Here is a 13726-nt window from a genome sequence, read left to right as displayed (position 1 = left end):
TTTTATAGCAGTAGGTGCAAAAAGTCTCAGTGGTGTATATCACTGGTCAACAACAAGTTTATTGTTGAAGTTTTTTGAGCTGATTTAGGATAATTTTGGTGTGCTGAATCCAAAAATCACATTCATTTTGCTCAATCAGGTCAACTTTCTGAACTATGCTACATATTGGCTTTTTAACATTTTTGCTTACATTTATGGGCATTTTCACATCATATGATACAAAATTCTTTCATATTTCTTGCAATAAACGAGTTCTGAAGATTTTACTTTTGCCAATTTATGATTAATGTTTTTTTTAATATTACAGGTGAATGAAATGGCTTCGACTAGAAGATCTTGCAAAAATAAGCCTGACGTATTCTGCTACATCTGCGCTGAATACACCATTGTACCTAACAGGAATCAAGTCACAAGTTCCATAAAGTGTGCTTACCAATCTTATTTTGGTATTAAACTTGGTGATCAAGATAAAGTTTGGGTGCAGATTGTGAGAAGATCAAATTTTTTATAATCAAATTAGAAAAAAAAAAACCTGACCTGACTGAGAAAAACAGATGTCATTTTTGGATTTAGCGGTGGAAAATGGTCCTAATTCAGTTGAAAAAACCTAGACAACTTGCAAAAAACATTTTTTGTAACCCAGTGTAATAGACCTATAAGAGTAACTGACATTAGATTGAAAAATGTCAACAAAGAAACATTCTTGTAGAAATTCATGACCTAAACTGTAACACAGACATAATGAACAGTAAATCTTAAGGGGAAAATGGCAAAAAGGTATTAAAAAGGCTGAGGGGTCATTAAGGGTTAAAAATGAAAAGATTAAATGATTGTGCCTTAAAAAAATGTATAGAACTTAATACGATTTAAGGCATTTAATATAATTGTCACATGCAATTATACATTCAGTATTACAAAGCACAGTGTTTACAAAGGTATTATTGCACCTGCTGCCAATAGTAAAATAAAAAATAAAAAAAGACTTGGCGCAAACAAGAAAAAAAGCATATATAAATATAAATGTATATCTGTAAAATGGAAAAAAAAAAAAAAAGTGTCCAGTTTCTACAATTTATTGCACAACTTTAGTGGATAAGGTGTATGTACAGAATTTACTAGAAGTTTTACAGTATTTTCAATTTAAATACTGATTTATGTCTATAATTTACACTAGTCTGCCTCTTTATCTTTCGGGTATTTATAGTGTTGAGAAAAAAAATCGGAAAATAAACAAACTACATTTTCCAAACGGGATAAACGCTTCGCCTTTGTCCTTCGTCGGCTACCATACGGCTGTGTTAGCATGCTAATGTTGTCAGTGCTAGTGATGGGTTAAAGACAGTTGTAAAGTCAATGTTTTTATTGCTTTTATTACATGTACATTTTGTCAGTGAGTAGTAACGTCTGACTCACCACAGACACCATTTAAAGTCCAAATTTTGTGTTAATTGCGGTGACAGAAGCTACGTTTACCGCCCTGTTTTGGTGGTTTTCAGACAGTTGTAGTTAGCTTGTTAGCATTAGCCACAGTTGTCCAGCTGCTGCCGGATCAAATCAAACTGAAGAAGAGGAAGAAGAAGCTCCAGGTTTTCCAGGTTAAACATTAAACCAGGATCCAGGAGGACAGGAAAGAGTTAAATCACCAGACCAGCTGCACGGATTGACTCTACAGAGACGAAAAGGCGATGTTGTCTTTCATTTCCAGGTCAACTCTTACGAAATGTAAGTCAGTCAGTAGAGTTCGATAAATGATCGATTTGTTATTGATTAATCTGTTATGTCGATGGAATCAGCTTTAAATGTGATTATTCCAAGTGTTTTTACGAGTTTAGCCTTAATGTTAACTGAGATAAAATCACTTTAAGACAATGTAGGTGAAAGGTCAGCAGTGGTGAAGCATACTGAGGGGGTTGTAGATCAAGTTTATAGAGTCTGACCCGGTTTTACCCGGTTTGACCCGTTTTAAGTGGGACTGAACCGTGTTTTAGGCCTTAACCCTTTCATGCATGAATTAGGAGAACCTTAATCAAGATTTTTTTTTCCTGAGTGTTTTTATTCCTCTTTAGGCATGAAAAAAACAATGTGATCGAATTTTTTATTTTTATTTTTTTAAATCAACCTGTTTTTCACGGAGTTACAAAAATGTCCACTCAGCTACACCATGAATTTTATTCTTGAAGCAAAGAAACATGTATTTAAAACCCAATATCATACAGTGATATGAAAACAGTGAAATTAAACCATGTTTAACGCAGCTAATCTGATGTTTTCTCACATTTTAACATATTCTAATACTAGTTATTACTCACTTCATGGAGATAATATGCAAAAAAAAAAAAAATATTAACAATTGATTTCCACTCAAGAACCAATCAAGAACAGCAAAGTTACAATAATGGTATGAATTGCAGTTTATGAGATGATGCATAAGTGTCCACTGTGTTGGCTGATATGGAACTAAAACAACAAAACCCATGAATAGACAAGATTAAAGCTGTAGAGTAACTGTCCACTGTAGTGACCACTATGCATGAAAGGGTTAAACTAAGACCATGTTTCTCATAGAAGTCTGAAAAACAACATGAGTTCAGATAAAAACAGGTTACAGCCACATCTCACACATATTAACAGAAACTTCCAAATTCTACAAAACTAAAATGTAAATTTGTGTTGTTTTTTTTTTCGTTATTTCACAGAAAAAACGTTCATTAGACACTTATGCACTGATCTATATTAGTGTTTGTCGTTCATGTAATTGATTATTTGGTTCAGTTTTGTTCATAATGATCATTATTTAATTTTACTGTATTTTGTACATTTTGTTTATTTTCATCATTATTTTCATTAATGGTGATAATTGAGTTCATCTGTATTAATTATCATTTTGCTTACGTTATCATTTTATTGATATTTTGAAATTTTTTTTGCTTCAGGTTATGTATAGTGTGGTTCATTTTGTTCATATTGCTAAAAACCTTTATTGATTATTCTATTGATTTTGTTTATTTTTATCACATTTTTGTTCATATTATCGATAATATAGTTCATGTTCTGTTCATTATTTTTGGTATTTTGTTGATGATGACAATGTTGTTGATTATTTTGGTAATTGTTTTGCTTCAGTTTATTTATACTTGTGTTAGGTTTGGTAATTATTAATAATTCATTTTATGGACTGTTTTGATTAGTTTTTATTGGTTTCATATTATTGATGATTTGTATTATTTTTTCCTTCATGTTCTTTTTGTTGATGTTCATTTTTGTTATTATTTTAATTCTTTTATGGATAATGGCTTTCATTTCTGTTTTCTGTGTTCATTATTCTGTTCATTTTCTTTATTTTTGTACATTTCATTGCCAATCTTTTGTTTTATATGCATTAGTTTGTCATTTTTCTTATTTTCGCACTGTTTTTATTTTTCTTATTCTGTGACATTTATTTCTTCATTTTGTTTACTGTTTGGCTAATATTTGTTCATTTTTGTTGAGTTAGTGCTTATTCTGTCATTTTTGTGGAATTTCTGGTAAATTTTGATCCTAATTTGTTAATAGTAGGACTTAGTTTTTGAATTTTAAGAGCATAAATATAACCTTTAACTTCCTGAGCTGCTGTTATTTCAGTCCAGCCGACTCAGTAGGTTTTGTTTCTGTTTATGTGATTTTAATCTGCTTTTCTTCCTGTTCAATGTGTTCCAGTTCATCTGTTGTTTCCAGTTTCATGGTTCTTCTCATTGTGTACGTTTTACATCAGACAGAGGACTGAGTCTGCCAAGTCGGTTTGTGATCCGAGCCATGTCGTCATCGTCGTCCAGTCCAACCTCTCCTTACACCACGTTGGCCGTCAGTCGACCGGCCGAGTCCATCACACATGTGGAGCTGAATCGACCTGAGAAACGCAACGCCATGAACCGAGCCTTCTGGAGGCAAGTGTTGAAAACACAGAACCAAAACACTCATGTTAACGAAGCTTTGAGAAGGTCTGGAAGGACCTTCAGCAGCTTCTCCAACACTAATAATGCGTCTTGTCTCTGGCAGTGAGATGGTGGAGTGTTTCAATGAGATCGCTGCAGATCCAGACAGCAGAGTGGTGGTCGTTTCTGGAGCAGGAAAGATCTTCACAGCCGGTGGGTGTCGTCTGGACGGGTTTCAGTCCCTCATATCATTAACCTCATAGCGTAGTTGACCAAGTCATATTTTTGGCCAAATATTGAAATCAGTATAACTTTACTTTCCTAATTCTGCTCCTTCATTTTATGCAGATTTCACAAAAATGGCCAAAAATATGATTAAGGCCATTACACTATGAGGCTAACGATTTGTTTGACCAGTGTTTTTCAACCTTGGGGTCGCCTGGAATTCAAATGGGGTTGCCTGAAATTTCTAGTAATTGATTAAAAAATAATTACCAATAAAAAAAATTTTTAATGATTCAATATATGTCATTGTAATTAAATCACCACACACTTTTCCTAATAACAATCAAGTTCAGATAAAATGCAGCATATAATATCTGAGAGGGCATATCTTGATTGACCCGATCATGTGACTGCATGCGTTACTACGCTTTAACCTGCGTGGACACAGTAACAGTCAGAAAACCGGATCAAACAGAGTATATGTATGTACAGTATATAATACATTATATAGCCTAAATATGATCTGAAATTAACTTTTAGTTGCAACATAGTATAGCAAACTATTACAAAAACAAATTAATTTTAGCAAAAAAAAGTCTGTTTTGAATGTCTGGGGTCACCAGACATTTGTGATGTTAAAATGGGATCACAAGCCCAAAAAAGGTTGGGAACCACTAAGTTAGACCATGTTTTTGTGGTAGGATATTCCCTGCTCGAATATCTCCTATGTTGCCTTATAAATCTGTCTGGATTAAAGATGTGATGTTCTTTATGTACATTTTAAGCCTGGAAAAATGTATATGCATTCTAAGGAAGCCATCATTGACAATATTAAGAAGTAACAACCTTTCATTTAATTTTTTTAATCATCTGTTTTACTTGCTAACTCTGATCCTGCATAAACGGTGATCTTTTTATTTGTCCTCTTCATACATACGATAAACTTCATTTTATATAATTTTGCAGTAAAAAACACTGAACCACAAAGTCCTTCTAAATAGTTTCCAAAAACACAGTGTGTATCAGAAGACCTTTATCCAATAAACAGCGCAGACCTCCGCCAAGGCCGATCAGTGGGGCCCCACCGTGGGCCCCCCCCACCCCCCATCACCACCAAAATTTAATCATTTCTTCCTTGTGCCAGTATCAACATTTCCTGAAAATTTCATGAAAATCCGTCCATAACCTTATGAGTTATCTTGCTAACAAACAAACACACACACACACAGAGCAAAGCGATCACAATACCTCCTGGCGGAGGTAATAAAAGATTTATTCCCTCCTCTTTATAAAGTAGAGTTGTTTTAACTCTGTTCTCTGCGATCTTACAGGTATTGACCTGATGGACATCGCCGGTGACGTCCTGCAGACAGACGGTGACGACACAGCGAGAACCTCATGGAACATAAGAAACACCATCGTAAAGTACCAGGAGACATTCTCTGTCATCGAGAAGGTCAGACATGGAGGATGAGTGTTGTGTCTCAGCTCTGTGTTATAGAGTTAGAACTATAGGTATTAGTATTATTAGTCAGTAAACATGAACCCTTAGTGTCTTTTGTGTGAAATTTCCCCATGGTGGGATTAATTAAGTCTTATCTTATCTTATCTTATCTTATCTTATCTTATCTTATCTTATCTTATCTTATCTTATCTTATCTTATCTTATCTTATCTTATCTTATCTTATCTTATCTTATCTTCAGGTGATTAAACCAGATTCATTAGACACAGATTGAACAATGTGTCCAAACAGAGATACTGAGAAGTAAAACAATAATATCAGATACTGGAATATACTTAATATCATGTAGAGAGAACTTGAACAATATATTGTACTTTTCTTGGAGATCAGTGCTATTATTATCACGATATAATATTATGGATTGTTTTCGCCCTCTAGTGTCCGAAGCCCGTCATTGTTGCGATCCACGGAGCCTGTGTTGGAGGAGGTGGGATGTGATTATCACTGTTTCGCTGCAGGATCAATTTTATTCCACAGCAAGACTACAGCTGCTCTGTAATGTCCAACACTGTTATGAAAGTTCACCCTTTTAGTGCAAAGTCGAAATATTCTAACAAGCAACGTAACTGACTGAAACAGACCATAAGTCCAGATAGTTTCCAAATCTTGTTACCACCTCCCACCAGTAGATGTCAGACATGTGCCCCTTCAATCCTAACACCATTTCAGGGCATGTTTCTCTTCAAACTGATGAAGAAAATCCAGTTTAAAGGTGTGGTCCTGAACTGGTTTAGTAAGTAAAGTTTATTTAGTTTTAGTTTGGATAGATAAGGACAGATTTGTCTACTCTGCTGCTTGGATAAAAAAGATACTAAAACTTACTGTATTTCATTTTCTACAATGTTTAAGTTATTTTATTTTCAGGATAAGATGGAAAAAAAACCCCGAAAACACAAAGAAAACTTATATGTAAATATGTTCAAAGTTAAATGATACTAACACTTACACAATCCAATATGGCCGCCACCCTGTGATGTCAGAATATGCAAATTAGATGAGTAAATTTACTCCCATGATAAACTTTGGGTCATATCCAATATTTTTCTCATTTACAGTACGACTTTATCTCTAAACACTTCCAAGATAGCTTTTTTGAAAATCTTGATGTCCAAATTGAATATTAAAAAAAACAAAAAACAAAACTCCAGCACCTAAAGTGTTAATGTCAGTAGTTTAGGTCAGCAGAGGAAAGGTGGTGCTTTAAGTAGAATTAGTGTTGAGCTTCCTGCAGGAATATGACCCAAAACGTGATTGTGAGTGATAGTATAGAAACACTTTAGACAAACTAAATAAACTCGTGCAGGTCTGGGTCAGACCGTTCATTAATGACACACAGATTCATTTTCATTTAATCTAGTTTTAGGTCATAAAAGGCTGATCATATTTGAGGTCTTTATTCTTCATCCTCTGTTAGATGGTGACATGTGTTGACTGTGGACGTTCTGGTTCTTCTTCAGGTGTCGACCTCGTCACAGCCTGTGACATCCGCCTCTGTACGCAGGACGCCTGGTTCCAGGTCAAGGTGGGCGAACCAAAACCCAAATTAGGATTTAATGTAGACATGGATAGATATACTTTATTGATCCCAAACTGGAAAATGTAGTGTAACAGTAGCATGACAAACAGTAAAAATAGAATACAAGAATAAAAAATAGAACACAAGAGCAAACACACTATACATGAAAAATTAGGAGAATAAAAAAACAGAACTGGTAAAAAAAAAAAAAAAAAAAGAATAGAATATCTTTATTGTCATTGTAATGAGATTTAAAAGTACTGTCTATTCTGTATAACATATATAAAACGTATAAATAAAGGCAGCTAAAATAACCAGGTATAAAACAAACAGAAACCATCACTCACACAAACGTACATTCTGTTATTGCACTGATCCCTTTTAAAACATATTGCACATCAGATGGTTTTTCAGTATTTTTTTTTTTTTTTTTTTTTTTTATTGAATTCTACATTTTCATGAACACGTACTTGGACATACAGAACCGCACAGACACAAAACAAAAAAACAAATTACAGAACAAACCTATGAAACAAAAGAAAACAAGGCAAAATCATACAAAAAAGAAAAAAACAACAATATAAATAATGTTATCAACTTCTCTTTAAAATGCTGTGTCTTTCAGTATTTAGTTTAATGACTGTTTGGATAAAAACAGTTTTTGATTGTGTTTGTCCTTGTCTTAATTTTCAGGATAATCAAACCGTAAGGTCCAACAATAAACTGTGCAAAGTAAATTAGAATGTTTCAGTGCAAACAGGTGCATATATAACATTAAGGTGTTTAGTGGAAATAGTTTATGACCAGAGTTTTAGCATCAGAAATAATCTGTAGAAATGATACAGAAGCAGAATTTCCACTGCAGTGAAAACGCTGAGTGTGATGAGACTTTGTGTGTTTGGTTCGACAGGAAGTGGATATCGGACTCGCGGCAGATGTTGGAACTCTTCAGAGACTTCCCAAAGTCATCGGCAGCCGCAGGTCAACAATAACCCAACACTTCAGCTCCACCAGATACAAATACACAAAGACACAGGGTTGAACTTCCTGTTCATGTGTTGAATGTGTTTTCTGCAGCTTAGTGAACGAACTGGCGCTGACGGCCCGGAAGATGTACGCCGACGAGGCCAAGAGCAGCGGACTGGTCAGGTGAGCATCAGCATTTATGTTCAGTTAAAGCTGAACACAGGTGGTTTTAGTCCAATATCCTCCTGACACCCAGGAAAGGGAAAGTTTCAGCTTTTTTACATGAAATAATTGTCTTGGTTGGAAACTGTATAATGCAACAGTTTTTCAGATACATTTTTAAAATTATCTATTTATTGTTTAAAGGAATGTTCTTGAAATGGAAAGCTTTTTTTAAGTAAAACTGTGAAACTTTTGTCCCCTGCAGAAGTGATGCAGGAACCAGGATAAGCACATGACCAAACTGGGTTTATAGGTTGCCAGTGGCTCAGAACAGATGTGGTTATATTTTAGGAAAAGTAGGTCAAAGTTCAAAATTTTTATGAATTTTTAAAATCTTTTTTTTTTTCCCATTTACTTTTTTTTTTTAAACAACATTTGAGTATACAGTACAAAATTTGAAACAAACATCAAGGTGTCAAAAGAGAAAAAGCATTTGAACATTTAAGTTTAAGAAAATAATGCATAGATTTAAAAATACAAATTATAATAAAAAAGTAAATAAGTAGATAAATAATAAATCTGACAAATATACATAAAAAATGCAACAGAGTTCAGTCAGTATTGAAAAATTGTTTATAAATAGCCAATGTGTTAGTGCTTTTTTTAAAAATTATATATGAATTCTAAAGATTTAATATAATGTTCAAAATCTAATAGGAAGATTTTAAAATTTGGGTGTGTTTTAGTATATTTGTTTTTATGTATATGAAATTTTCCAAATAATATGAATAAATTTACAATAAATTCTAGATTGTTAGTGTCATGTTTTCCCCCATTTACTTATAATGGGTGAAATTTGTCTTTGTTGACATCAGCACATGCATAGACATGATGACATCAGCTGGACTGATGCCAAATTAAGCGACAATAACTGTGAGGGGCGGGGTTTGTTGTGCCTGGAACCACTTGTTACTTAATTTTACTCAATTTAGAATTTTTTTTTTATCATCTTAATTGACCACAAGTAACATAGTTTCTTCACCTCAAAGGAAGCATAAAGTCAGCCTTTAGATTAGAAAGAAAGGATTTTATATTTATTGTGATAATAACTGACAACTGACATAAACATTTTAATCCTAACAAGATTTGTAAACAATTACCTTTTGGGACTTTACTGGCCCCATAAAGTAAAAATATTAAGTAATAAATACTTAAATAATATGGATCACTGACCATTAAACTTTTTAATAAATGTGGAGGTGAAACTATGAAAAACCCCGAACAAAATTTTTATTTTCGACTAACTCTTCTAAATTTCCCCTTTTAAAGGTGTATAATTTCCATAAATCTGTTTGTTTATTTTTTGTTTTGTTTCTATTTTGTGTTGTGATTCTGCAGCCGAGTGTTTGCGGATAAAGACGCCATGATGGCCGGAGCTCTGGAGATGGCGGGGGAGATCGCAGCTCGCAGCCCGGTGGCCATCCAGGGAACCAAAGTGAACCTGGTCTACTCCAGAGACCACAGCGTCGCAGAGGGCCTCAACTACATGGTACGGAGAGGAGGGTCTTGGTTTAAAGGACCTTCATTCACTTACACAGTCAAAAAACCAAACCTTTTACCCTTTAATGGACAAAAACAGGCAGATATTTTAGAAAGTTAATAGATTTCATCGTCTAATCCTTAGTTTCCAAATTATCATCCATAGAATTTAACATTTTCTCCATTTTAACAGTTCATGTGTTAACTTTTACGACATTTTATAAGCCATACATATTTCAAAGATGGATTTAATGAAGGAATTCAGTACACTTCAATTTTTAATCATAAAACAGTAAATGATATTCCACACCAGTGTCTATATATGATTATTTGTTGAATATAAATCTATCTGTGATTATCTCCATTTTATTCCCTTTTCTTCACTAAGGCTGAAGTTAAATATTATTTTCAGTGTCAAGTATTTTCTCAGTTTTAATTATTGGATCCCAAAAATTACCAGAAAGTGGTTAAAAAAAAAAAAAAACGCCAGTCAGTGTTAGTCAAAGTCCTTCTGTTTCTTATTTGACCTAAAACCTTAAAACCTTTAACTGATTATTTGTTGTTGAATAAATTACTCGGCAACTGTTTCAGTAAATTGTTGCAGCTCTAACAGTCGATACCTGAGCTAAAGAAAAAAAGAATTTTCATGAATCTCCAATTCTACATTAACTTATGTTTGTCTTGTATGTTTTTATGTTTTGCCGTTTTCGACTTTGACTAGAGTTATTTTTTATAATCTCACCGGCCAGTGGGCGTCATCTTCATTAGCAGTTTCTTCAAACATCTTCTCAGATGAAACTAGTGGTCAGATTCATTTCAAATTTCATATGGATCTTCCTGGAGACAATGTCAACAAAGTCTGTGAAATTTTGATTTTGGAATTTTTAACCAACTTTTGAAATGTAAAACATTTGCCTTCACTTATAACAGTCCATATTTGAATGGCTTATAACATGCAGATGGTTTCAGATATCAATATAATTATTATTGATCACTGATAGGAAGTTCTAGAAAGTTCACTTCTATTGGTAGATTGATCTCCTGCATCCACACCATGACCTGACCACCTCACAAATTCAGCTTTGTATTGATTCTTGATAGAACATGCTGGTGAGATACAAGGACATTGGTTCTATTTTTAAACACTGGCGTGAAGTCACATGACCCGAGTATTGGCCCCTCCCACTCTGACCCTGTTAAAGGCTGAACCAGCTCCTCATTGGTCCCGTTTCGTTCCAGGCCACGTGGAACATGAGCATGCTTCAGACCCACGACGTGATGAAGTCTGCTCAGGCCGCCATGGAGAAGAAGAGCCCCAAGAGCGTCACCTTCTCCAAACTGTAACGCCCACCGCGCCGAGCGAATCCGACCGTGGCCTTTTTCTATCGGAAGACCGACGACGTCTGCCCTTCACATGGACGTGTTGAACAGGTTAGAGCAGGTGGAGCCCCTCAGGTGTCCTTAAACATGTCTGAAGCTCTGATGGACTCACAACACCACATAAATAACCTCTGATATGAGCTGACAAATCAATTAATCAGTAATTCAGTGTCATGTGACTGATCAGCTGTTTCTGTTGATAAAAGCTAAAACATAGTAGTGAAAGTGTTAAGGCAGCCTGATGAGACCAAACAAGTTCATGGAAAACACACATATGAACATATGACACCCTGTAACTGGTGTGCATTCAGATCTGTGTGTAAACACCAATCAGAACCAGGTTTGATTTAATAGAAAAGCTAATGTTCAGTTTTGTACGTCATCGACTTGAATGTGAAAATAAAAATGTGTAACTGAAACATGAAAGGTGTTTGCAGACTTACTTTAAATCAACTTAAAACTTTATTAAAAACCATAAAGTAACCTGAAATGACATGAATATTAGGCATCGCCATTTATAGTCACCTTGAAAAGTTTTTAAGCAAATTTGGGAAAATTTCCAAAATGACCGTTTTTGAAGCACATACTATAGCCTAACCATTTTTCCACTGGGGGGTGATAATGACCGTCAAAGAAAATATTTAAAACACCATGAAACACATGCAGACGGCCATTTAAAGTCACCTTGCACAGTTTTTAAGCAAATTTGGGAAAATTTCCAAAATGACCGTTTTTGAAGCACATACTATAGCCTTACCATTTTTCCACTGGGTGGCAATAATGATCGTCAAAGAAAATGTTTAAAACAGCATGAAACACATGCAGAAGGCCATTTATAGTAAATTGGAACAGTTTTTAAGCAACTTTGGGAAAATTTCCAAAATGACCTTTTTTGGAGCACATACTGTAGCCTTACCATTTTTCCACTGGGGGGTGATAATGACAGTCAGAGAAAATGTTTAAAACACCATGAAACACACCCAGAAGGCCATTTATAGTAAATTGGAACAGTTTTTAAGCAACTTTGGGAAAATTTCCAAAAGGACCTTTTTTGGAGCACATACTGTAGCCTTACCATTTTTCCACTGGGGGGCGATAATGACCGTCAAAGAAAATGTTTAAAACACCATGAAACACATGCAGAAGGCCATTTATAGTAAATTGGAACAGTTTTTAAGCAAATTTGGGAAAATTTCCAAAATGACCTTTTTGGGAGCACATACTGTAGCCTTACCATTTTTCCACTAGGGGGCAATAATGACAGTCAAAGAAAATGTTGAAACAGCATGAAACACATGCAGAAGGCCATTTATAGTAAATTGGAACAGTTTTTAAGCAACTTTGGGAAAATTTCCAAAATGACCTTTTTTGGAGCACATACTGTAGCCTTACCATTTTTCCACTAGGGGGCAATAATGACCGTCAAATAAAATGTTTAAAACACCATGAAACACATCCAGAAGGCCATTTATACTCACCTTGAACAGTTTTTAAGCAAATTTGGGAAAATTTCCAAAATGACCGTTTTTGGAGCACATACTATAGCCTTACCATTTTTCTACTGGGGGGTGATAATGACAGTCAGAGAAAATGTTTAAAACACCATGAAACACATACAGAAGGCCATTTATGGTCACCTTGCACAGTTTTTAAGCAAATTTGGGAAAATTTCCAAAATCACCGTTTTTGGAGCACATACTATAGCCTTACCATTTTTCCACTGGGGGGCAATAATGATCGTCAAAGAAAATGTTTAAAACACCATGAAACACACCCAGAAGGCCATTTATAGTAAATTGGAACAGTTTTTAAGCAAATTTGGGAAAATTTCCAAAATGACCTTTTTTGGAGCACATACTGTAGCCCTACCATTTTTCCACTGGGGGGCGATAATGACAGTCAGAGAAAATGTTGAAACAGCATGAAACACATGCAGACGGCCATTTATAGTAAATTGGAACAGTTTTTAAGCAACTTTGGGAAAATTTCCAAAATGACCTTTTTTGGAGCACATACTATAGCCTTACCATTTTTCCACTGGGGGGCGATAATGACAGTCAGAGAAAATGTTTAAAACACCATGTAAAACACCCAGAAGGCCATTTATAGTCACCTTGAACAGTTTTTAAGCAAATTTGGGAAAATTTCCAAAATGACCGTTTTTGGAGCACATACTATAGCCTTACCATTTTTCCACTGGGGGGCAATAATGACCGTCAAAGAAAATGTTTAAAACAGCATGAAACACACCCAGAAGGCCATTTATAGTAAATTGGAACAGTTTTTAAGCAAATTTGGGAAAATTTCCAAAATGACCTTTTTTGGAGCACATACTATAGCCTTACCATTTTTCCACTGGGGGGCGAAAATGACCGTCAGAGAAAATGTTTAAAACAGCATGAAACACACCCAGAAGGCCATTTATGGTCACCTTGAACAGTTTTTAAGCAAATTTGGGAAAATTTCCAAAATGACCTTTTTTGGAGCACATACTATAGCCTTA

General features: G+C 34.8%; 1 protein-coding gene across 1 annotated transcript; it reads left to right on the top strand.

Annotated features, from left to right (window-relative positions):
* The first annotated feature begins 1297 nt into the window (after positions 1-1297).
* On the top strand, positions 1298-11649 carry ech1 (enoyl CoA hydratase 1, peroxisomal). The gene is made up of 10 exons (XM_030153076.1): positions 1298-1722; positions 3752-3923; positions 4036-4124; positions 5468-5592; positions 6039-6087; positions 7118-7182; positions 8087-8157; positions 8254-8325; positions 9703-9853; positions 11083-11649. The coding sequence occupies exons 1-10, from the start codon at positions 1686-1688 to the stop codon at positions 11185-11187; spliced, it is 936 nt and encodes a 311-aa protein (XP_030008936.1). The 5' UTR covers positions 1298-1685; the 3' UTR covers positions 11188-11649.
* Positions 11650-13726: the final 2077 nt, after the last annotated feature.

The sequence above is a fragment of the Sphaeramia orbicularis genome, chromosome 13 (genome assembly GCF_902148855.1).
Source record: "Sphaeramia orbicularis chromosome 13, fSphaOr1.1, whole genome shotgun sequence".
Taxonomy (NCBI): domain Eukaryota; kingdom Metazoa; phylum Chordata; class Actinopteri; order Kurtiformes; family Apogonidae; genus Sphaeramia; species Sphaeramia orbicularis.
The sequence above is the reverse complement of the archived record's forward strand: the minus strand, read 5'-3'. Positions and strand labels throughout refer to the sequence as shown.

Bases quoted from the DNA above. Each gene is read 5' to 3' on its own strand.
- ech1 (XM_030153076.1), top strand. From the start codon at position 1,686: ATGTTGTCTTTCATTTCCAGGTCAACTCTTACGAAAT. The intron at 3,924-4,035 runs GCAAGTGTTGAA...TGTCTCTGGCAG, and splicing joins ATGAACCGAGCCTTCTGGAG to TGAGATGGTGGAGTGTTTCA. The intron at 4,125-5,467 runs GTGGGTGTCGTC...GCGATCTTACAG, and splicing joins AGGAAAGATCTTCACAGCCG to GTATTGACCTGATGGACATC.